Source organism: Rhincodon typus, chromosome 33 (assembly GCF_021869965.1).
Source record: "Rhincodon typus isolate 14 chromosome 33, sRhiTyp1.1, whole genome shotgun sequence".
In the NCBI taxonomy this organism is placed as follows: Eukaryota; Metazoa; Chordata; class Chondrichthyes; order Orectolobiformes; family Rhincodontidae; genus Rhincodon; species Rhincodon typus.
This window is the reverse complement of record NC_063364.1, coordinates 8,924,574-8,950,931: the sequence shown is the minus strand read 5'-3', so window position 1 is coordinate 8,950,931 and position 26,358 is coordinate 8,924,574. Positions and strand designations below refer to the sequence as shown.

At 40.1% G+C, this 26,358-nt stretch overlaps 1 protein-coding gene across 8 annotated transcripts in view; it reads right to left on the bottom strand.

Annotated features, from left to right (window-relative positions):
* The window catches only part of LOC109921738 (RNA polymerase II elongation factor ELL), an 89,986-nt gene that overhangs the window by 32,005 nt on the left and 31,623 nt on the right, over positions 1-26,358 (bottom strand). For 5 of the 8 annotated variants that reach the window (XM_048615961.1, XM_048615963.1, XM_048615964.1 and 2 more), the window contains exon 3: positions 5,649-5,779. In XM_048615961.1, coding sequence (XP_048471918.1) covers positions 5,649-5,779 — 131 coding nt within the window. The remainder of the gene's footprint in view (positions 1-5,648; positions 5,780-26,358) is intronic. The other 3 variants (XM_048615962.1, XM_048615965.1, XM_048615968.1) reach the window with 1 other exon arrangement.

The window sequence follows — 26,358 nt, the reverse complement described above, 5'->3', positions numbered from 1 at the left end:
GTGATCTTGTAGACACTTATAAAATCATGAGGGGCATGGATAGGGTGAATAGTCAAGATCTTTTCCCCAGAATAGGGGAGTCTAAAACTAGAGTGCATAGGTTTAAGGTGAGAGGGAGAAGAGTTAAAAGGGATCTAAGAGGCAACCTTTTCACACAGATGGTGGTGCATGTATGGAATAAGCTGTCAGAGGAAGTGGGGACGCTGGTACAATTGTGACATTTAAAAGGCATCTGGATGGGTATATGAATAAGAAGGGTTTAGAGGGATATGGGCCAAATGCTGGCAAATGGGACTAGATTAATTTAGGAAATCTGGTTGGCATGGACGAGTTGGACCAAAGGGGTCTGTTTCTATGCTGTACGCCTCTAAGATTCTATGATCATTCTTGCTCTCTGAAGCTCAATCTATAATGATTGCATATAAATGCTGCATCAACTGTATTCAACAGTGGAGACATGTGCCTTAAAGATATCCCTATCTATCTACAAAGTCATGGGAGCACCACTGCCAAATGCAGATCAACAATCCTTTAATCTAAACAAGAATTAATAGATTAGAGAAAACCAGAAGTTAAAATTTTCTGCTGGCTTGCTGAAAAGAAAAAACACAAACCCATTAAATTGTGACCTATAGGAGCACAAGTATTCTCTCACTTTCCAAGCATTCATCACATATTGGGCCACAGTCTCCAACAATTAAAATATATGCACTTAAACAGGCAGTCAGTACATTAGCCAAGATGATAACCATTTGTTTTTTGCATGAATGTCAACTTCAAAATGTACAGTTATAGAATCTTAAGTACTTCCTTTATTTCAGCCAGATACGATTATGCTTGCTCACCTGTGATGTTGCGTGAACGTATGAAAACTTTCAGTTAAAGTATGGAAATTTAGTGATCTAATAAGGTATGTTGGTTTCTAAAAAAAAAAATGATTTGATAAAGGAATCAGGATTTATGTATCATATCCTTCTCTTTGTATCTTGAAGGGCTCCATCTGCTCATGGCAATTATGAACAAAAACTAGGAGGACTCGACCACGAGGTCCCATAAGCCTAGTCTGTTTAGAAACAATGGGCTCTGTTAATTTCTGACACCATGGAGTTTTGATCAGGTAGTGGATCGGAGGCTATGGATGCTAATAAGTGATGACAACATCTTTACAGCATTATCATTAGTGCAAAGATTGTAAATGCTTATTTAGTGGCACTTATACACAAATTAAACAAATCCTTTTGCATAACACAATTTCAGTTTAATCCAAGTCTATTTCTAAAACACTCTGTCACTTCCTCTTCTTGAGAGCAGGAAATTATTAAAATTAGTAACTGAAGATGGACCCGAAATGAATCTTGCCAACAATTTTGCCTTTTTTAAAAATAGGCTCAAGCATTGAAGTGTGTGTGAATAATGGCGTCCTCAGCACAGTACTGGCTGAGCCAAAAGTTTTAAAAAGTACAGAAGATGTGATGTCATGCTCAGCCCTACATGAATTTAAAACTCCACCTGTGCCATAATAAATCTGTCTGCAATTGAAGTATTGAGACAAGCTATAAGTTGTATTTTAAAATTACCTCATCCTCAGAGTGGAGGTAAAGTTGGTAGAGCACAGAGAACCCAGTTATCAAGGTCCTCTCATGTTATGGAGAATGAACTCTAAACTCCCCTCTGCTCCAAGAAGCAAGTGCTTCTCATCTGATCAGAAGACCTCAATGTGAGAAATCAAGAAAATAATCTAAGAGATTGGGGAACTCTACAAATGGGAGATATCTCTCCCTCAACTTTTCTCATATTCATTCTTAAGCCAAAACCAGGCAATAAAGAAACACACGATTGCTTTTGCAAAGAGGGATGTTTGAGGGACAACCCTAAAACTATTGATTTTGCTGGTTACTTCTTCATAATGCTCATTATATTCAATTTGGCATTTTTTTTTACAAACAGGGTGCTGCTCTTAGATTTTTATTTCCATCAAGTTCTCCGTCAAGTGAGAATAAATTCTTAAGTCTCAATTAGTCCAATTCAACAGAGACCAACTCAGAAAATTTCAGCTCCTCTGTAACTTTAACACTCATACCTTAACCCATGTCACTCTCATCTGTTAACCCCACCCTCACTCACCTACATTGACTCAGCTTCATTCACTAACTCCTCTTAATGAATGCCCACCAACCCTGTAACACCTGTCCTGCCTCCAGAATTCTTCAGCCCTTGGACTCAAGATTCTTGTGCATAATTTACCCCATTACTGAAGGTCATACTTTAGGCTCTCTAGGCTTCTCATGATGGAATTCCTTTCTAAAATATCCACTGTCATGACATGTCCAAGATCTTCCTGAAAGCTCAATGCTTTGATCAAGCTTATGGTCGTCCATTAACACTTTTTTCAGCTTGTTATCCATTTTTGTCTGACTATACCCTCATTCAAAAGCCTTGGGAAGTTTTGTTGTTGTTAAGTGTCACTATTATTGAACTTAAAAAAAAAAGTCCTAGATCTTTCCCTGTAGTAGAGAAAAGATTTTCCTAATTACAATTAAGTCAATGAATCTTTGATTTATACATTAAGTTTGAATAAAGAATAAATCATCTGCCTGTAGATTAAGGATTGACTAAAAACTTACACCATCCTATACACATTATTGCAATGTAACACTGATGAAATCCAGTAATTATCAAAAATGTCACAGAGGGCATTGACCATGGTATGATACCAGGCCACAAAGTATCTTAATCATGTACCATATAAATGCCACAGCCACACACTGGTGAAGTTGCATATTGTATCAACAAATTTTCTATCCATTTGTTACAGAATTTTTACAGTTCAGAAGGAGACCAGTCAGACCGTCAAAACCATGCCAGCTCTTTTTGGAGCTATCCAGTCAGTCCTATTCCCGGTAAGTGTATACTATAGTTTTACCAACATACAAATTATTCTACACAAGTGACTTTCAAAAAGTTGCTAATAGAAGCTAATTCAATGCTGTACAGCACTGCTGAATGGGCTAAACAAAATTCCATGGGCCACCCTCCCATCTCCTGAGAGATATGGCCTTCTGCCAGTGCGCTCATTGCAATTCACTGTCCATTCTATAACCTTTGCTTAGAAACGGGTTTCAGTTGGCTTTTGGGACAGATTCTGCAGTCAGACACAAGGTCTATCAGGCTGCACATTGTGGAAATGACATTCTTGCTCTGATTTGTGAGGAAACAGATAAAATTAAGGAATTGAATTACTCGATCCAAAGGAAATGGACTACTTTTAGAAGGAAATCCAAGTGTGTCCAAAATTAAGCACTTGCCTACAACGCTAAAGAAAATCAAACAACCATGATGACAGAATAAATTTAGTACTTTCTTCTAAAACCAAAATGACGGTTTAGTATGCGAAGAGATCTAAAAGGAATGCAACAGAAGCTGTATTTCCACACGATTCAAACATCCAGGCATAGATATTAATATAGTGGCAGAACACTAAGTGGAACAAGTATGCAGCACTTACGTAGGTGGAAATTTAAAGCACAAGTAGTCATTGCTATAAAAAGACAAGCCCGTGTCATTAGAGAAAAACTAGTGTGAAATCAAATAAAAAAATTAGAAACTTTTAAAAAAAGTCTTTGAAGTGCTCTTGATTTGCTTTTCATTTTGAATGACCACATAGCTGATGTGTGGTTTTTACGGAATTAAATAGCAATCCATTGTTGAAAGCAACAATCTTGTCATAGAAACATAAAAAATGGGCATAGGAATAGGCTATTCAGCCTTTCCAGCCTGCTCCACCATTTAATGGTGTATACCTAGACAATTTTTCCACATTGTCGGCTAATGCCAGTGTTGTAGCTGTACTGGGGGAGCCTGCCTAGGTGAGCGGCAAGTTATGGAGGATGGGGATATTTGTGGAGCCTCCTCCGCCAGTGAGTTGCTTAATTAAAACAGTTTTTGACATTTTTATCCATGAACAACATCACGAGAACTCAACATGCCCTTTTGACATGTAGGTAGTGAAGCAGATTAAAATACATTAACCAAGAACAACACAACACTTGTGAACTTGTTCACTTAACTTCTTAAAAATTAAAAAAAAATTGCAGAAAACGTCAATGGAAACTGAACAGAAACAAGGAACACAGCTAGCAAACTCAAAAGGCTTTATAGTAATATCAGAAAAAAGTACATAAAATGATTGTGAAGAGATTCATATTTTCATTAACATGTAAAATAAATGTTAATTGTTCATTCACTTGAATCTCAGTTTCTAATTTTAAAACCTAAGAATATTGACAAAAGAAAAACCTGTTATGAAGGCAATTCTAAGGGCAGCAGATTATTATTCTTGGCTGGGAAATAAGCTTCTGCTGTCAACACATGGCTAGTGGGGGAATAGCCTGCCACTCGATTTCCCTAGAACATTTTCCAGAGGTGGTTCAATTCTAGCAGTGAACAAGGAAGATTGTATATTTAAACAAAATAGCTTTTATACGGAGATAAATTTAGCACGCCATTAACACAAAAGTGGCAGATCTGGTAGCAAATTATGAAAGACATAAGACGCTTTCACTGCGTTCAGAGTTAAAAACAAACTATGAGCAGAATTCATTCATAGAATTCCTGCCTCAGAGTCAGAAGGTCAATGATCTCAAACTCTATTCCAGGACTTGAGTACAGTAATACAGGACTGAGAAGGAGCTATATTGTCACAGGCGACATCTTTTGGATAAAACATTAAACTGAGGCCTCTGTTGGAAGGTATGAAAGAGTAGGATCAACATCAAACCAATTTACCTAGTCAATTAGCTCGTAATGGGACTTTGCACAGTGTAATTTTCTTGGCAAAAATACTAGCCAAATCACTTCCCCTCCAAAGTAATACATTGACTGTGAAGCACTTGAGGACATGTGAGGGATGCAGAAAATGCCCTATAAAGCTCTTTTGTTCCAGTTTAAACAATTATTTTGGAGAAAAAATATAAATTCTGACCAGAGACAATTTAATAAGGTTGAACTGTAATATATGAATATGGAAGGCTCTGGATATTATGCTTCTAATTAGTTTGATTATTTCCTTCAAATCAGAAGCCCTCAATGGAAATTTGCACAGTGGCAATTACATTAAGGATTCCCCCGATACACCACAAAAGCTTTATCTCCAAATAATAGTTAATCAAACTGGAGGAATCCACCAAAGAAATGCTTAATATTTGTGCAGGTATTTGGAACATCATTCTTTATAGATACCCAGCACAGACCAAATGAACTTTGGAGGACACAAAAATGATAATCATAATTTCTTGCCTCAGAAATCTGCATGAAAACAACAGGCAAAATAAAAAGTGTAAGATCTTCATGTTCCAGATTTCACTGGGAAGAAAGAGGAAAACGCCATGGAGGAGGAAGACACAATAAACAGTCGAAAACTGAGCAACAAGAACATAAAAGTAGTAAAAACAAACACAGTGAGCCTGCAAATCAAACCTAGAAGAAATTTCATCCTTTATAAAACAAGTTTTCAAAATACCAACAGGAATTTTCAGTTAATTGGCACTTACTCAAGTGATTTGTCTTAGATCAATACATAAAATGTACAGGCTTGACACAGTAGTGGCACTTAAAATCATGCCTTGACAGCTATGCATTTTTTTTTTTACCTTGAAACATACTGGTGTATACAGTCAAAACTTGCTTGCGGCTTGTCCTTGCTGTCGGTTGACAAGTAGAATGAAAAACATCGCACACCATCATGGCAGTCTGATTTAGGAGCAGGAATTTTGATGTACTGCTATAGAAAATGAGACATGCTTCAATGACATAAAATTTTTGTAAAACAATACAGCATACTTTACAGTTACAAATTATAAATATGTAAATGGAAAACCATTGCTCAATTCTGAAAGATGGCTTAATGTTTGAAATGTAGAATTGTACTGCACAAAAGGCAGCCATTCTGCCTACCATTCATGTACTGGCTCTTCGAAAAATGTTACCTAGTCAATCTCAAACCCATACCCTTTTCCCATAGTTCTGGAATTTTTTTTCCTTTCAAGTATTTTTTAATTCCCTTCTGAAACTTACTGTTGAAACTGTTTATATCACCTTTCAGGCACTCTATTCCTCATCACAACAACTGGTTATGTACAAAAATTCTCACTTTTGCTCTAGAAATAAATCTAAATAAGCTTATGCAAAAGGTTCACAGATATGTGTGATGGACACAAAAAAATTTCTAGTGTTTTACTGTTATGCTGGCAAACTAGAAACTCCGAACATAATGGAACTACCAAGCTGACTGTCAGGCTAGTGTTAGTTCCGACAGTTAAGGTTCGTTTGTACAGTTAAGCCTGTAGCACTGTAGAAAAGAAGGTTTCACTGGAGTTCTGAACAGAGATCTATATCTCTAATATAGTAAGGTAAAACTTGTTACTGTAAATACATAGACTGTACAAAACTTGTAGTACTTGGTCTGAAACACCACATAATAGATACAGTTAATGCGAGTGTTATTGCTAACCTCAGCTTAATTTTGATGGCACAATTAAGGAGGCAACTATGATCTAAACAAATCAGAATACTGAGCAAGTAGCTACTCTGTACACATTCTGTGCCATAATGACAAGACCATAGTTCCAGAAGCACTTTACAAAACAATTTGGTTCTCGTTCATTGTTTGTTGTTATTGATAACTATTAAGCAAGGTTAGCTAAATCAGCAAAATAGCTGAACTGATTTACCATAATTATAACTTTGGGCAGAAATGTCTTCAAATCTCCATACCCCTCTGGTGGGCATGTTTCCACACACCTGTTAACATGCTAGAATCTCTTGAACCAAGTCTTCATAAATCATAACCAGAATTAGCCAACTTCAACAGCTTTGATTCACAAATCGCAATGTTTGTATTTTAAATGTTTTCGCACAATTATTTTTAATCACTTGAATGAACATGATTATTTTGCATTCCAATCTATATTTATTGTATGTCACACAGTTCAGCACACGTAGCAGTTACACAGATCTTGGTGAACTTTCCATAATGCTATGCCTTCATTTGCCCTGTGAAGATTAAAACGCAAGTACAGTATTAGTTAAATCCTAAAAAAATTTGGAATTGGGCATGCTCACAAAGAAAACCAGAATTTCCCTTTGCCTGGTCTCAGGCTAAAGTGAACAGACAAAGAACTGTTCCAAACTGGGACTTTTTTTTTTTTAAAAAAAAGTGTTAGACCCAAAAGATGCTGTGTCTTTTTCATCAATAGTTATCAACACAAGTTTTGAATATGTAATTTGTCACATGCTCTCAGAAACTCAAGCTTCTATCTATACTGCACAACTTAACCAAATTTTTAAAAGTTAACTACTCAGGTACAAGATATTTTCTATACTCTACCTTTCCCACACTTTATGGTGATTTATGTGCACTTGATAAAGTTGAGAAGTTCCTCAATCTACTGGCAACATTTAATGACTCTCAACATTTTCTATTCTCACGTTTACGTGTAACTGTTAGCTGTTTCAAAAAGTAGATAGTAAATTTGAGACTTGTAAAACCATAAGATGAAGGAACTGAAGCAGTTCATTCAGCTCATTGAGTCTCCTCCACCACTCAATGAGATCATGGCTGATCTGGTAATCCTCAACTCAACTTTTCTGCCTTTTCCCCATAATCCTTGCTTTTCTTACCGATTAAAAATCTGCCTATCTTGACCCTGAATATCCTTAACGATCCAGCCTCTGCAGTGAAGAATTCCACAAGAAATTCCACCTTACCTCCGCCTTAAAAGGGTGACCCTTTATTCGAAGATTATGCCTTCTGGTCCTTAATTTTCCCCACAAGTGGAAGCAACCTTTCCACATCTAACCTGTCATGTCCCCTAAAAATCTTGTATGTTTTAATAAGGGTCCTCACGTATTCTTCTAAACTTCAATGAATACAGACCTACCTATTCAAAAACTTTCCTCATAAGATAGACCCTCCATACCTGGAATCAGCCTAATGAAACTTCTCTGGACTGCCTCCAATGCTACATATTGCCTTAGATGAGGGACCCAGTTTTGTTCACGGCATTCCAGCTCTCATTTGACAAGTACCTTGTATAGTTTTAGTAAGACTGCCCTAATTTTTGTACACCATTCACTTCGATATAAAGGACAACATTCCATTTAGCTTCACTATTGCCTGTTGACTTAGGCTAGCATTTTATGATTTATTAATGAGAACTCCCAACTTCCTCTGTGTTGTAACTTTTTTCAGTCTTTCTCCATTTAAAAACTATTAAGCACCTCTACTCTTCCTACCAAAACACACAACCTCACATCTTTGACATTCTGTTCCATCTACCAAGTTTTTGCCCACTTGCTTAACCTGTCTATATCCCTTTGTCATGCTCACCACTTACATTTCCACTATTTTGTGTCATCTGCAAACTTGGACTTACATTGACTTGACTTAGTCATATTGTAAATAACTGTGCAACCCCAACCCAGCACTGATCCCTGTGGCACTCCACTAGTTAGAGGCTGCCATCCTGAAAATATTCCTCTTATCCCATTTCTGTCTCTTCTATTAATTAACCAATATAATATCCATACAACTATATCACCTCCAACATGAAGGACTTTTATCTTAAGTAGCCTAACAGATATCGCCTCAAAGATTTTCTGAAAATTCAAATATATTACATCTGCTACTTCCCCTTTATCATTGCTGTTGTTACCTCAAATTTTCAATAAATTTGAAAGGCAAAATTTTTCCCTTTGTGAATCCATGCGCTCTCTGGTTGATCATATTATGCATTTCTAAATGCTCTGTTATTACATCCTTTACAACAGACTCTAACATTTTTCCAATAACAGATATTAAACTAACTGGCATTTAGACTCCTTTTTTCCCTGTCTTCTTAACTATTTAAATAAAGACGTTACATTGGGAGCTTTCAATCATTTGAGATTTTTCCAACACTTCATGGAAGATTAGGACCTGTGCATCCATTATATCTGTAGCTACTTCTTTTAATATCCTAGGTACCGGAACAGACAATAGTAGAAACAGCCCTGTTGACCCTGCAAATTCCTCCTTACTAACATTTGGGAGCTAGTGCCAAAATTGGGAGAGCTGTCTCACACAGACTAGTCAAGCAACAGCCTGACATAGCCTTACCATGGAATCATACCTGACAGACTATGTCCCAGACACCACCATCCCTGGATATGTCAGGAGAGACCCAGCACAGGTGGCAGCTAAGTGAAATACAGCCGTGAGGGAGTTGCCCTGGAAGTTCTCGACATTGACTTGGATCCCATGAAATCTCAGGACTTCAGATTAAACATGGGCAGGAAAACATCCTGATTACCACATACTGTCCTCCCTCAGCTGCTAGAGTGGGTCTGTGGCAGGTGGTGAGGGAATCAAGAGGGAAAGACATATTTGACCTCATCCTTATCAATCTGCCAGCTGCAGATGCATCTGTCCTTGACAGTATTGGTAAGAGCAACCACTGCACAGTCTTTGTGGGGACGAATCCCAGCTTCACATTGAGAATAACTTCCATCTTGTTGCGTGGCACTATCAGCATGCTAAATGGGACGGACTTCAAACAGATCTGGCAACTCAAGACTAGGCATCATGAGGTGCAGCGGGCCATCAACAGCAGTAGATTTGTACTCCAGCACAATCTGTAAACCTCATGGACCGGCATATCCCCCATTCAACCATTATCAACAAGCCAGGGGATCAACCCTGGTTCAATCGAGAGTGCAGGAGGGCATGCCAGGAGCAGCACCAGACATACCTGAAGATGAGGTGTCAACCTGGTGAAGCCACAAACAGGACTACTTGCACGCCAAACAGCGAAAGCAGCAAGTGACAGACAGAGCTAAGCAATCCCACAACCAACAGATCAGATCTAAGCTCTGCAAGTCCTGCCACATCCAGTCGTGAATGGTGGTGGACAATTAAACAACTCATTGGAGGAGGAGGCTCCACAAATATTCCCATCCTTAATGATGGAAGAGCCCAGTACATCAGTGCAAAAGATAAGACTGAACGGTTGGAGACAATGGATCCTGCAAAGGCTATGGGCCCTAACAACATTCCAGCAATAGCACTGAAGACTTGTGCTCCAGAACTTGCCACTCCCCTAGCCAAGCTGTTCCAGTTTAACACTGGCATTTACCTGATAATGTGGAAAATTGCCCAAGTATGTCCTGTATATAAAAAGCAAGACAAATCCAACCCAGCCAATTACTGCTCCATCAGTCTACTCTGTTTATTGTTTATCAATAAAATGATGGAAGGTGTCATCAACATTGCTGTCAAGCAACACCTGCTCAGGTGATGCCCAGTTTGGGTTCCACCAAGACCACTCAGCTCCTGGCCTCATTACAGCCTTGGTTCAAGCATGGACAAAACAGCTGAATTCCAGAGGTGAATTAACAGTGACAGCCCTTGACATTAAGGCTGCATCCGACCGAGCGTGGCATCGAGGAGCCCTTACAAAACCAGAATCATTGGGAATGCGGGGACAAACTCTCCAGTGGTTAGAATCATACCTGACACATAGAAAGATGGATGTGGTTGTTGGTCGTCAGTATCTCAGCTGTCCTAGGCCAAACCATCTTCAGCCGCTTCATCAATGACCTTTCCTCCATCAGAAGTGGGGACGTTCGTACATAATTGCACAATGTTCAGCACCATTCACGACTCCTCAGGTACCGAAACAGTCCATGTACAAACGCAACAAGATCTGCACAATATCCAGGTTTGGGCTGACAAGTGACAAGTAACATTCGCACCACACAAATGCCAGACTGTGACCATCACCAATAAGAGACAAATCTAACCACTGCCTCTTGACAGTCAACGGTGTTACCATAACTGAATCCCCCACTGTCAATATTCTGGGGGTTATCATTGACCAGAAACTCAACCACATAAACAGTGGCTACAAGAGCAGGTCAGAGGCTAGAAATAGAGGCGAGTAATACACCTCTGACTCCCCAAAGTCTGTCCACCATCTACAAGGCACAAGTCAGGAGTGTGATGGAATACCCACCACTTGCCTGGATGAGTGTATCCCCAACACTCAAGAAGCTGGACACCATTCAAGACAAAGCAGGCGCTTGATTCGCACTATATCCAAAGGCAGCCATACCCTCCACTGATGCTCAGCAGTACACACTGCTATCTACAAAATGCACCGCAGAAATTCAAAAGATCCTCAAACCTGCGATCACTTCCCCCTAGAAGGATAAGGACAGCAGACATATGCGAACACCACCCCCTGCAAGTTCCCCTCCAAGCCACTCACCATCCTGACTTGGAAATATATCACCATTCCTTCATTGTAACTGGGTCAAAATCCTGGAATTCCCTCTTTAATGGCTTTGTGGGTCAATCCACAACAGGTGGACTGCAGCAGTTCAAGAAAGCAGCTCACCATCATCTTCTCAAGGGCAACTAGGGACAGCCAATAAATACTGGTCAGCCAGCGATGCCAAGATCCCACCAATGAATTAATTAAAAAAAAAATCCTGGGGATTTTCACAGTCTTCAGTCCCATTACACAAACAGAAGTTGCTGGAAAAGCTCAGCGGGTCTAGTAGCTTCTGTGAAGAAAAAAAAACAGAGTTAATGTTTTGGGTCTGGTGACCCTTCCGCAGAACTGGGAAACCAGTTCTCCTTCATTTATTCATCATGGAATGAGGGCATCACTGGCTAGGCAGCATTTATTGCCCACCCCAGAGGGCTGTGAAGAGTCAACCACATTCCTGCAGGTCTGAAGTCACATGTGCGCAGGCCAGGTAAGGATGGCAGTTTCCTCCCCTAAGGAATTAGTGAGCCAGATGGGTTTTTCCGACAATTGACAATGGATTCACAGTCATCGTTAGATTCTTAATTCTAAATATTTGTTGAATTCAAATTCTACCATCTGCCATGGCGGGATTCGAACCCAAGTCCCCAGAACATAATCTGAGGACCTAGATTAACTGTCCAGCACTAATACCACTAAGCCATCGCCTTCCATATCATCGGAGGAAGGGTCACTGGACCCGAAACGTTGACTTTAACTGTTTTCTTCACAGATGCTGCCAGACCTGCTGAGCTTTTTCAGCAACTTCTGGTTTTGTTCCTGATTTACAGCATCCGCAGTTTCTTCGGTTTTTATTCAGTCCAATTAATTTCCCGAGCATTTATTTTCTAATGATCATTATTGTATTTTTTTCACCTCCTTGTTTTGCCCTATGTTATTTAGTAATTTTGGAATGCTATTAGTATCTTCTACTACGAAGATGGATGCAAAGTATTTGTTCAACTCCTCTACCATTTCCTCGTTCCACATCATTTCTCCAGCCTCATTCTCGAAGGGTCGCACATTAGTTTTGACCTCTAACTTAGCTGTTGTATATTTGAAGAAGCTAATATGACTTACAACAGTGGAGACAGTGGCATATTGGTAATGTCACTGGACAAATAATTCAGAAACCCAAAATAATGTTCTGGGGACAGGAGTTTGAATCCTACTTGACAAATGGTAAAATGTGCTTCAATAAAATCTGGAAATTTAGAAAAGCTAGCCTAATGGCAACCACTGTTGATTGTTGTAAAAACCCTAGCGGTTCACTAATGTCCTTCAGGGGAGGAACTGTGCTATCCTTATCCAGTTAGGATTACATGTAACATCAGACCCACCGCAATGTAGTTGACTCAAGTGCCCTCTGGGATAGGCAATAAAAGTTGGCCCATCTGGTGATGCCACATTCCATGATGAAAACAAAATTATGGCCCCAAAGTTTATCTTCTCCATCTATTATTTTTTGGTCATCTTTTGTTGGTTTGCTAGCTTACCACAAAGCTTTGTCACAGTGCATGAATTTTCTTTCGATCTGATGCCAGCCTCATATTTCCCTGGTTAACCATGGCTGGCTTATTCCCTCCGAGAATCCTTTCTCATTGGGATATGTTTTTACTGTGAGCCAAAAACTATTTTCTGAAATGTCTGCCATTTTTCTTCAACTGTCTTTGCTGCTAAACACCTCTCCCAGTCCCCTCTCATCAGATCTGTCCTCAATAATTACTTACTTAAGCTTAGCACAGTTGTTTTGGATTCAAGTTTCTTCTTCTCAAACTCACCGTTTCCTAGGGTATCTTTTACTCTGACATCATTTATTAAACCTGCCTCCTTACACACCATAATCTAAAATAGCCTGATCTCTACTTGGATCCACAACAAATTGTTCTATGAAACTTTCCCAAACATACTATGAATTCTACCTCGTAGCTACATCTGTCAATTTATCTCAATTTACAAGATTAAACCCACTTACAAGAATAATGTCCTGCCTTTTTAATATGTCCTCATTACCTTCTGATTTATGGCTCAATCCAACCAAATAGCTACAGATAGGGGGCTTACAAGCTGCTCCTACCAGTAGCCCCTTTTTATTTCTTACCTCCATCCATATGGATTCTACATTTTCTGATCCAAGATCATTTCTTGCTATTGTACTTAATCCATCCAGGCTAACAATGCTACTCCATCACCTTTTCCTTCCCATCTGTCCTTTCATAAATAGCAAGTTAGTTTAACCAAGTAACTTTTTTTTTTCCTTCACGAACCTTTAAAGTTGTTTGATTGCATCCAAATATCTAATTGTCCTAGTTGATTTGGAAAATTGAAAGACAAATCTTGCTACTGAAACTAAAACCAAAATCTTTACAAGCCTGACCTCTATGGCGGGTGCACATATTTCCAGCAAGGCAGAGTCAGGGGAGCAAATTGCTCTTTGTACATATATTCTCTTAAATGGACTCGGACAATCTGAGTCAAGACATGACTTTGGTAGCAGCAACGAATTAATCTCTGTAAAACAAATCTGGGTTTATACCTAAGCATTTCTAAAGTAAATTGTAAATAGGAAAGAAAGCAGCCTTTTCAAAAAAAGTTACTCTATGGTCCCAGAGATAAAATCTCAAAATATCGATGTAATTTTCAGTTATTGTACTGCTTCCAACTAATAGTCTGCAGGTTGAAAACGTCAAAACAATGGTTTCTTAAACAGCATGCAAAAATACTGAATGGAATATTTTACCTGTCCAATTTTGGTAACTCATTTCAGAAATAGCTTAAAGGTTTTGTTCCATGTTTATCATGAGAATATGTATGTATACAAAATGCACAATTTCATTTAGACATTCATGCTCAATCAGAAGATCCAAGTAAGTCCTATATAACTAGACCTACCCTAGGGGACTAATTTCATGTCAATATAAACTGGAAAAGTACTTAATGCCAAATCTATTTTCTCCTACACTGAACATCACAAATTAACTGCTCAATGCACACGACGTGGTTACTAAATATTGACAACTTCTAGCTTGATACAAAATTGGCTTGAAGGTAGGAGACAGAGGGTGATGGAGGGTTGATTTTTGGATTGGAGGCATGTGATCAGTGGGGCACCTCAAGGATCAGAGCTGGGTCCTCTGCTTTGCGTAATTTATATAAATGATTTGGATGTGAATATAGGATGTATGGCTAGTAAGTTTGCAGATGACACAAAAATAGGTGTTGTAGTATTTGGTGAAAAAGGTTATCTCAGAGTACGAAGAGACCTAGACCAGATGGGCCTTTGGGCCAAGGACTGGCAGATGGAATTTAATTTAGATAAATGTGACATGGGCCAAATGCTGATAAATGGGACTAGATTAATTTAGGATATCTGACAAGCATGACGAATTGGACACGAGGATCTGTTTCCATGTTGTACATCTCTATGACTGTATCTCAACCTGGTTTTTGAGGTTTGATTATGATGGATACTAGGTGAGTTGGCTGGCTGTTGTAAGAGTAAATGTCGATGAGGAGCATGCGATGGCATACACTTTTTTACTAATTTGACATAGAGGCTCTTTAATGGCCATGAGGATGAGTAAACTGGTATGAGTTGGAAGAATAAAGGGCCGTAAGAGGTGGCTAGAGGGCCCAAGGGTGTATGGGGGCGGCACGGTAGCACAGTGGTTGGCACTGCTGCCTCACAGCACCAGGGACCTAGGTTCAATTCCAGCCTCGGGTGACTGGAGTTTGCACATTCTCACCGTGTCTCTGTGGGTTTCCTCCGGGTGCTCCAGTTTCCTCCCACAGTCCAAAGATGTGCAGGTTAGGTGGATTGGCCACGCTAAATTGCCCGTAGTGTTCAGGGGGGTGTAGATTAGGTGGATTACAGGGGGATGGGTCTGGGTGGGACGCTCTGAGGTTCGGTGTGGACTTGTTGGGCCGAGGGGCCTGTTTCCACACTGTAGGGATTCTATGATTCTATTCTAAAGCCAATTAAGAGACCCGAAACATTGGCTTTCCTGCTCCTCTGATGCTATCTGACCTGCTATCTTTGGCCAGCTCCATGTTTATCAATTCTGGCTTCCAGCATCTGGAATCCTTACTATCTCCTAGTCAAAATACTATTGATGTTTGAAATCTGAAATAACAGGGGGAAGTCCTGGAAATACTTAGAAGGTCTGGCAGCACTTGAGGAGGGGAAGAGTTAATATTGCAGGTCACTCAACAGATGCAGTCAGACCAGCTGAGAATTTCAAACAATTTTTTAAAAATAATAGATTAAAGTACACAGAACTTAAATGCATAGGACTTCTCAGAAGTGTCAGATGTAAAAAATAAACAAACAGTACAAAAAGGACAGGTAGAGTTGGTGACAAAGTCAAAAGATAGTATGGTGGAGAGAGGGCATAATCGTGCTGGTTGAAAGAACAGCCACCAATGGAAGAGTGAAGCTACTGAGAAACAAACAGATCAGTGTCAGAAGAGAAAGGTGCAAGTAGGGGTGCAGAGCTGAAGTCAGTCACTAGGTAGGGCAGGCTGTGGCTCTGAAAGCATTTGAAAGTAGCAGCGAGCACTGGGTCGTCAGTTCAGCAAATTTTAAAAATTAATTTCTTGCTGACTGGCTGCTTGAAGTTTCCAGTTGACATTAATGAGCAGGATTGCTCTGTTGGGTGTTAGCTGCTATCTGCGGAAGCAATAACTGGGTGCCTCAGCGTCTTCGCTGTGTCCACAGGAAGAGAAGAAACAGCCACAGTTCCATATATATATTATACAGGAGAACGAGAGACAACAGGCATGCTTTAACTTGAGGGACACCATGCCTTAGACAAGCAAAGAGGTGAAGAAAGTGAGACCTTTGTGGTAACCTCAGCTGGTGTGGAAGTGAGCCCACACTAATGAGTGGTGTCACTCTACATTTGAATGGTATAAAGTTGCAGCATTCTGCTATGCAGAGGGACCTGGGTGTCCTTGTGCATGAATCACAGAAGGTAGGTTTGCAGGTACAACAAGTAATTAGGAAGGCAAATGGAATTTTGTCCTTCATTGCTAAAGGGATTGAAATAAAAAGCAGAGAGGTTATGTTGCAGCTGTACAAGGTGCTGGTGAGGCCACACCTGGAGTACTGTGTGCAGTTTTGGTCTCCTTACTTGAGAAAGGATGTACTGGCACTGGAGGGGGTGCAAAGGAGGTTCACTAGGTTGATTCCGGAGTTGAGGGGGTTGGCTTATGAGGAGAGACTGAGTAGATTGGGATTATATTCATTGGAATTCACAAGATTGAGGGGGGATCTTATAGAAACAAAAAAAATTATGAAGGGAATAGATAAGATAGAAGTAGAGAGGACGTTTCCACTGGCAGGTGAAGCTAGGACAAGAGGGCACAGCCTCAAGACTAGAGGGAGCAGATTTAGGACTGAATTGAGAAGGAACTTCTTCACCCAGAGGGTTGTTAATCTATGGAATTCCTTGCCCAGTGGAGTAGTTGACACTACTTCAGTAAACGTTTTTAAAGATAAAGGTAGATTTTTTTTGAACAATAAAGGAATTAAGGGATACGGTGAGAACGCGGGTAAGTGGATCCGAGTCCACGAAAAGATCAGCCATGATCTTACTGAATGGCGGAGCAGGCTCGAAGGGCCGGACAGCCTACTCCTGCTCCTAGCTCTTATGTACATTGCAAATCAGTCATCTGGCCAATTGAGCTAACTGACACTCCCCCTAATCCCCAACCTATCCGCCCAACCCCACATACACACACAGAAAGCAATTTACACAAACGTTAACAAGCCCCCACATTAGATAAAGACTAACAACCTGGTTGTTGTTTTAGGTTTACACACATACAGAGTGGCCACGTGAGCAATGTACCAAAGTGTTTTCTTTGTTTGAAAAGCCCATCTTAGCATAGTGCCTCCTGGAGGCAAAGAAATTGTGTAGTCGGGGGCTGAAGTGTATATATTAGAACGTTTGTCCAGAGAAAGAGTACTCAAATGAATTCACTATTGATGCCAATCCTTCTTCATTCCTTGTTTTCACTGCCTCCAAGGTACAGACACTTGACTGTTCAACATTGTCCATGGTAACATACAAGGGATTTTCACAACCCACACAATGCAATACTTTGCACTATCAAAAGATTTTCCACTGATAATTCCACAAGTACCTTTCACATCTGCATCAAACTACTACATTATAAATATTCACAAATTGCAAACACATTCGTTTTCTACATATATGAAACACATCCATTTTCTAAAAGATTATGCTCTCTAACTTGCAAGGAATTTTAAGTCTATGTTAAAAATCAGGATCTTGCAAGCCCAAGGGATAACAGTGACTTCAATTTACTGAAAATGTTTGAACAATGAGCTGACTGGAAACATAAAAGCAGTTTTTTTTGTTTAAAAAGAGTTGGATTGGCATTTTAGTGGCAATATTATAAAATGCTTTTCAGTCCTTTATTGAAGGCACAAGAACTTGAGTACCTTTGTTCTTGTTGTTACAGCATGTGCTCTGTTCTGTTTCTGCATGTCAGGTACAGTATCACACCTCCGGGCGACCGACTTGCATGACTGGTTGCTGTTATCAGCATAATTCCCTAGACAGACCTTTTCTTTAAATAGCTTCTGAAAGTACACCCATGGGCTTTTTGTTAAACAGATTAAATGAATTATAATTCCATCATAGAGGGTTTTAAACCTATTCAAATTAATAAGTAAACACGATGCCACAATTTGGACTGCAATAATTACTGTGCTTCTGAGACACTTTGATCTTCCTTTTTAAGCTTTTTGCTGAAGTTCTGTAAAAAGTACAGTGATTTTATTCTTGGCCTCATGTCAAAATAAAAAATGTCGCTTCACCAAAGGTTCAGCTGATTAAGTTTGTGAACAGCTGAGCCACACAGATCAGGGAGGTCCCAGGTTCCCTGCTTGTGTTCAGCTACCTGATCTTAGCCACTATCAGAGGGATCTTTATTTTCTTCAGAGACATGAAGAGTAAATAAATTACATAGTGTATTTGGTGTACATACACCCACAAAGCCATTAGGGAAAAAGTTCTAAGATTTTGACTCAGTGGTACTGCCTAGTCTCTCACTTGTCTTTTGTACTTCGTCGCCTGTATGGAAGGAACACCACTACTTGAGATTACTCCCCACGTAGTTCTTCCTTGACTACTTTTCTTCCAGTCTGTGGTGGACATGCCACAGTTCCCGAGGGTTGCCTTCAAGGAGTCCTAAATCCTTCATCTTGGCCTAACTCACATGTTGTATTTGAGCTTGAGCTATGAATACATGACTGTTTTAGAGATTTTGTCAGTCATACCTACAAAATGCCCAAGCCTTCTGGGCTGGGCTCTGATGAGTGTGTCAGTTCTGGACACTTCTGCTCCTTGGTGCACTCTTTCACCCCATTTAATGCCCATTATGTTCTGAATGCATCTCATGTCTAACCTCATGTATTTAATACAGGGCTAGCATCCATGTCTCTTTGGCATACAGCACAGTCTGTATTATCATAGCTTGGAACATAACAGGCTTTTTTCAAGTTTTGTTTCTTCCACAGTACCATGCACAAATGAGAAAATTCTGTGCATGCTGTGTCAATTCTATTTGCTATTTTGTGTCAAAAGATATTTCTGGAGATTGTACTTTTGAGATAGCTGGAGTTACTTCCAGGCTTCAGCGTTGTCACTGATAGGCACGGGAGGCAGGGCATAGTCAGAATTTGATAGTGACTGGTGGAGTATCTTTGCCTTCCTTACACTGATGGTGAGCCCACGACCATGAGCCACGTTTGAAGAACAGTCCAAGATCCTTCATAGATCCTGCTCACTGCATGAGACAAGGACAGAGTTATCGGCAAAGAGAAATTCCTACATTATCTTGTTTGAGGAATGCAATTGTCTCAGGTTGAAGAGATCGTCATCTGTTCGGAATTGGATGCATATTTCAAAGTCTCCATGAAATGTCCCAGAAAGTTTGACTGCAATGAGCATGCTGAAGAATACAGGGGCCATGACATATCACTGATTCACATAGCAAAATGGTCAGTGTATTCAAAGTTTTTAAAGAAGATTTGTAGCTCAGGTTGTGGTTGAGGTTGAAGACTTGCTCACTGAGCTGGTATTCTGTCCCGCTTGTTATTTATATGCCTCGGTTTGCTGGGGTGGCTGGCATCACTTCCGGCTCTGTTTCAGTGGTTTGTCTATCTTGGTGGCTAGTTGGTATTTGTTCTAGCCGACAAAAAAAAGGAGACAAATTTGACTGGGACAACACATCCATAATAGCACAAGCCGAACAGAGACATGCCAGAGAATTTCTGAAGGCCTGGCATTCCAACCGGAACTCCATCAACAAACACTTTGAACTGGACCCCATATACAAACCACTAAACACCAACCCTTCACTGGAGGCACACTGACAATGTTACCTGGTAAGGTGACGAAACGTCTGCAATCAAACACACCGGCTCGGCAAGCAGGTCAGTGTATTCACTTTAACCAGAGAATCCGGCTGTCATTTTATTGTGAAACTGTTGTATCAGATTCATAGCTCCCTCAGGACATCCAGATTTGTACGAGAATTTTCACAAGGCCTAATTTACTCTGTCAAAAGGCCTTCATCCACCCAATCAAAGACATAGTAAAAGTTCCATCTTTTTGTGGTATTTCTCTTGTATTTGCCAAAGAATGAAGTCATGTTGCAATGACTGTCCCTCTCCTGAACCCAGTTAGATTTTCTGGCAGTAGATGTTACGCTACGTAGTTGACCAGTCTGTTGAGTAGAACTTTTTACTCTAATCTTACCAGCTATTACAAGCTGTGAGAATGTGCAGCTGGTCATACACAGCTATGTCTTTTCCCTTTGTACAACTGAACAACAGTGGTACACCTAAGCTCCTGAGCAACTATTTGTTGATTCTATAAACACAAGAAGTCGTTTAGCTGGGTACACCAAAATAGTAAATTTCTTCAGGGATCCTGTCGGAGGCTGGGACTTTCCTTCATGGTGAGGATCTTGTAGTTTCATCATTTCTCCATAACTGATTTTCTCTGTCCAGGTTTTCACATGTGGGCCAGTCTAAAAGCTGGTCTACAGCTAACCAATTCACAGTGGATGATGATTAAGTACATCCCTACAATGTTCTCCATCAGGAGAGATTTCCCCATCAGCACCAAGAACAGGAGGGTAGCCATTTCAAGTAGGATCATACACAGCCTTTAGCAATGACACATGGCATTTTTGTAAAACAGTGATCAGCATAGACTTGAAGATCTATAACCTGTTTGATCCACTGCGTGTCTTGTATCCTAAACTGCTTTGGCACAAGTCCCTGTTCTTCACCTGGAGTGACTTAACAGGCAGCAGCTGTGTCTTTGTTTTCCAGTCATGCCATATTTTTCTCCTTAATTCTGTTCCTTAATTTGATCAACGGTTTCAAATTGATCTAATCTCAGTGTTTTCTTGCGTGTTTCCAGGACAGCACTGGTAGCTTCCAGAACCATTATTTGGATATTAACCATGCTACTTCAATATCATTGAGCTTCCTTTAGAAAACACATAGCTGTTTCTCAGATCCAAGCCAGAACTATTCACCACTCCCTGCGATGCCAGTTTCTGTATATCAAATTTCTTGTGTGTTTGGTGCATATTGGTCATCCTTGTGGTGAAATAACAAATTTCATTTCAGAGTGTGGCCCTGGTGATCATAATATCTTTTTACTGTTCTGCCAGGGTGTAAAAGCCAACCTGGTGCAAGTGTTTGGATTGCAGGTACACCCAAGTGTTTTTGTACTTTGCCTATTGTTGAAAGATATTGTAGTGATTGACATATTCCAGTGGATTCAAAGACCCAGAAGCATGTAATTGCTGTTGCATTTATTCACACAGTGATTCCCCATGTTGCCATTCAAGTCTGCTTTTCAGTTCCTACCTTTGCATTGTTTAAGTCACCATCACAATGAGATTGTCCTCCTAAGGCGTATTTGTAATACTTACCGATCCTCATAAATGCTGGTATTAATTATTTACAGAACTCATCCTTGTTGGGCATTTTGTATATTGGGCAGATTGTTGCATACTTGTTGTTCATGAGAAGTAACAGTAGAGTCCTTAGATGATTATTTATGACCCTGGGGAGAGCATCTAGACTTTTTGTGATGCCAGACTTAATAGTAATTCTGCACTGGCGTTAGGAGTTATTGTCTTTATTCTATAGAGTCCACATCTTCCAAAAGTTAAGCAAAGTTCCTGCTTCTTCATTGTTGTCTCACTCAAACTATATTATAGTTTGTGGATGAATACTAAAGGAGTACATTTTAGGTATCAGAACAAGAACCTGGGTGGGGTATCCCAATTGTTACAGTTTCCGACAGGATAGCCCAAATTCTTAAGCTCTCAGGTGAGGAGAAATGAACTGGTTCCCCTTCTTTATTCACTCACTGCCCTTGGCTGGCTGCAACAAGGTTTATTTAAAAAGAATTGCTTCCCTTGTGGGCACCTAGCCCTCAGATGCAAATGAACTCGTTTTAAGGGGAGCCAATTTAACCAGGCTTTCTTCTTCTTCTTCAATAATTAACAAAATAATGAATTTAATAATGACTAAACAGAATAAAGTATACAATTATATAGAACACACACTGGTTAGAAATAAGAAGCAAATCCAAAAAGATTTTTAAAAAAATCTTGAGTTTCTGATTTGTTCATAGAGAGCAGATAGTTGAACACTGTGGCTGTAGAAGTGCACACTACTGGTAGCATTGACATTGGTAGTAAACAGTCAGTTTCACGAACCACAGTTTTGCAGATTAGTTGAGATCTGGTAGTTCTGGTGTCTTTCGACTGTCATTGAATTTTAGAATTAAGGGCGAGAGAGCTTCCTTTTAAAATCGGTTTCCATGCTTGGAGATGGACAAGGTCCTAACTGGTAACAAAAGTTCTTCAACTATGACCTTCACAGCCCACTACAGGATACTGGTTAGTCCAACTAGTCCATTCTGGGAGATTCGAAACAGGTTTTTTAAATCCCTATCCTTGTACATTCATCAAAAAAAGGGGAAAAAAACAGACACTATTTATGATGGGGGGGGTTTTGCTGTTGAGCAGGGGGTTGCCAGCCCCTCATTATCTTTAGAACTACAAGCAATCACAGTCCAGTATGATTAAGGTATTATATTCTTCCTCCCTCTACACAGCAACTTTTGCCTGTATCAGTCCACTTTAAAAAAAAAACACATTTTGGAATTACAAGCTAAAAATGCTCACAGTACATTGGGATTCTGACCAGGTGTTGTAATATAGGATACAAGAGGATGACTGTGAGGGAGTCAGCAAAGTACGCACGCAAAAAACTCCGGCTCTTGTGGTGCTACAGTGAAGATTAGTTGTGCTTGGCTAGCCCTACTCTCCACGCTTTACACATCTGTTCCCAATGGCTTGACAAGTCAAGAGGAGTACAGATATGGTCAATAGCAGTGGATGATTTGCAGCACCTTCTGTGCCTGTGATGTTTGTAGCTGTCCACACAGCTATGTTGACAAGTATGGAAAAACCAGCTCCAAAATCATCTTTATTTTGTGCACTTGTAAAATAAAAGCAGTTAGAGAGGCAAATCTCTTAGTGGATATTAGCTTGCGTGTTAGCCTCACGGCTTGGCTTGCAAACTGACAGATATGACGGTGTGTCCAGGGCTACTGGATCCATAGGTGGGAGCTGAGGGTCAAAGAAGAGGTATAGTCAGCCAGGTAGCTATGAAGTAGGATCATGGAGACTCCTGCATAAGTGGTAAACTCTGACACGTTGACATAACTCCAGAAAAAAAAAGTGTGTACAGACACTAATTGTAAATTAACATGACCCAGAAAAATAAACTGAAGAAAAGCATCTCTCTGTTGGGATAGTGGACGGTTTCAAAAATGATGCTATCACAGGAAAAGAGACCCCTCTAGAAATAGCATCACCACTACATCAGTTGAGGTTCTATTCCAAGTGATATGACACTCCCAGTCAAGCATAGTTATGCACATTTGCAGCATCCTTATAAACCTTGTTAAGGGCAAGTACTTGCAGAACTCAACATGTTCAGACATGTGAGCCACAGCTGCACAAGGAGCAGATGGGTAAATATTCAAGTTTTCTGTCTCAACACAAAACTACCTAAATTAACAAGTTCACAGATCTCTGTTACACTACAAATAAGTCATTGAATAAGATGGATTTTCAAACACTACCGTCTCCTGCGAAGCATCGTCGAAAAATGAAGATGCTTGACGAGTTTCAGGATAAAGGGCATTCATTTTGTAAGTAGTTCATTAATTTATAATCAAGAAATGCAGGATTTCTAACACCAAACCCAGGGAATCCTGCAATAAACCATCCTACACTCCAAGTACCATGTATATTCACCTTTGTTCTGCCTCTTCTTCAATTTTATACCCGGTATGGCCCTTCGATTCCAAGAACTCTAACTTCACTCAGATGCCTATCATGACACTTTATCAGACGCCTTCTGAAATGGAAAAGGACCTCTACGTCAGATTTCAGCTCCCAGCCAGGACAGCAAAGCAGGAAAGCCATTGAAAGCTATCTTGACACATTGCATGGGTGGGCTCTGAAGGCAACAACAGCAGCCAGCAAGAAGGGGCACCATGACCCCCAAAAGGACACCATCAGGCAGCAGTCACGGTGTAGCCAGGAACAAGCAAGGGCCTCAGCAGGTGGCCCACTACTCAGTCCAGAGAAGACCTCTGGCAGAGCCTAGACAATGTGGTCTTGGGCCTACAATTGGAGGGTCACTACAGGAGGTACAGTACATCAAATGCTACATTTCTCTTCAATACAGTAATATTTATTCTGTTTTTAAACAGTTATTTTATTCACCAATGTAGGAATGTAGTCATTTAAAGTATTTTAACTTTGATTTAATTTTTTTTCCCTCTACTAAGGAAGCCCTACAGAACCTAACTTCTGAATTTTTTTTGCCCATTTAGTTGCACTATTTTCATGAACGCAACCCTGACTTAAAAGCAAGGACAGCTTGTCCTACTGCCCCAGTCCATATTAGGATAACCGAAGTCCTCAAATGTAACTACTTTACCATTCCTGTAATTCTCTGCAATTTCCTTGCATATTTGTTCCTCTACATCTCTCACTAACACATTCAGTATTGAAATGACCCATTTATTGTTTTTTTGAGCTCAAAGCTGTCCTTGATCCCTCAGGAACATTCGCTCCAGCACTGTAATGTTTCCTTCATAAATTCCACCACCATCCCCCACCCCATCTTTCCCACACAGTGTGTACGCCGGAATATTTATCAAGCATACTCAGTACATTCACACATGCAGAGTAATCCTGTTCTAGACTTTATTACCTTCCTTCTTACTGTGACTCCATCTCATACATTACTATTTCTGATGAGTGTGATCTTCTTTCCAAATTCTCTGTACTACTTGGTTTTCTCCTTTAACATTACCTTGCTGTTCCCACACCCCTGCCAAGTTAACTTACATCTTCCCCAGAGCTATGAGCAATTCACGACATCAGGCAATTGGACCCAGCACCACCCCTTTGCCCTGTACAATTCCTTGTGTCCCAGAAATTCATTAAAATCACATCCTACCATCTGTTTAGACACATGTTGATCTACTGTATTCCCCTATTTCTTCACTCACTTGCACATGGTATCAGGAGTAATCCAGACATTACTGCCTTTGAGATCCTGTTTCTCTTTTTACCCATGTGGTTGATCCTGAAATGGAGAAGGTCAGTTGGCTCACCTTTCCCTCTGATAGCTGCACAGGTTCTTATTGGCATCTTTGATCTCGGCACTAGGAAGGCAACACCATCATCCTGGATTCATGTCTGTGGCCATAAGATTGTCTATTTGTTCCCCAAACTATTGAATTCCTTGTCACTACTGCTTTTCCACTCTTTCTCCCGTCTCCTTGCATGGCTGAGCCAGCTGCGGTGCCACGGACCTAGCTATAACTGCATTCACCAAGCGAACCAACACTCTCGCCAGGATTCAGAACTTGCTTCACATCCATGGAAAAATACAGGCTTTATTGTCAAAGGACTATGAATCTGGCACGCATTTGAAATGTGAAGCAATCTGAGCAGTGTTCCTGTAATCCAAGTTGTCTAAGAACTTCAAAGTCTTTGTTTTTCTCATTAAGAAACTCAAGTATGCACGAAGCATGCAAACTTGACTGAAAAATCAAGATCAAATCACCAAAGGAAAGGCTTATGTTTGCCTACCTGCTCACTCTGTCCTAAACTTGCCTTGTGGGAACTAGCTGCAGGGAACTGTAAAATCGTAGGTCCAGCAGATGAACTGAGACAAGCAGAATGCTCAAACAGTTCAAACAAACAAGTTCAGCTTCCTTAAACCCTTGTAGCATTCAAAGTTAAACTGAGGGAAGCTGCGGGCAGTCAGCTGACAGAAAAACAGGGAAAATGGATTAAAACATAGCCAGTGCTATCGGCCAGCTAAGGCAAGTAAGGATTCAGAAGCAAAAGCTGCACCTGTTTAATAGTAATGGAAGCATGAAATGATGGAAGTAATGATTAGAAGGGTTAAAGATCATCTTCATTTCTGAAACATCAATTTCTACTGTAAGTCAAACTTCAGAAGAACAAATAACTGATGTTCTGCAACACAGCTATAACTGTCATTTATACAATTTGTTAATGCCTGAAATGCATTAGCTGCAAATTCTAACCTTGCTTGATAATTCTGATGTGAATATTCAGTCCATTTCAAATACAAAAACTAACTTGGACTTTATTGGGCCAGGTGTCATTAATATGCCATTTTCTAATGATACATGTCATTATGGACAGCAAGTGTGCAACGTGGTGAGAGTTCAGACTCCCGAAATTCCCTATTACCTCTGTTCCACTATTTGCTTTACATAAACAGCATTCCACTTTTTATTGACACAACAAGGTGCAGAGCTGGATGAACACAGGCGGCTAAGCAGCATCATAGGAGCAAAACGGCTGACGTTTCCGCCCGACACCCTTC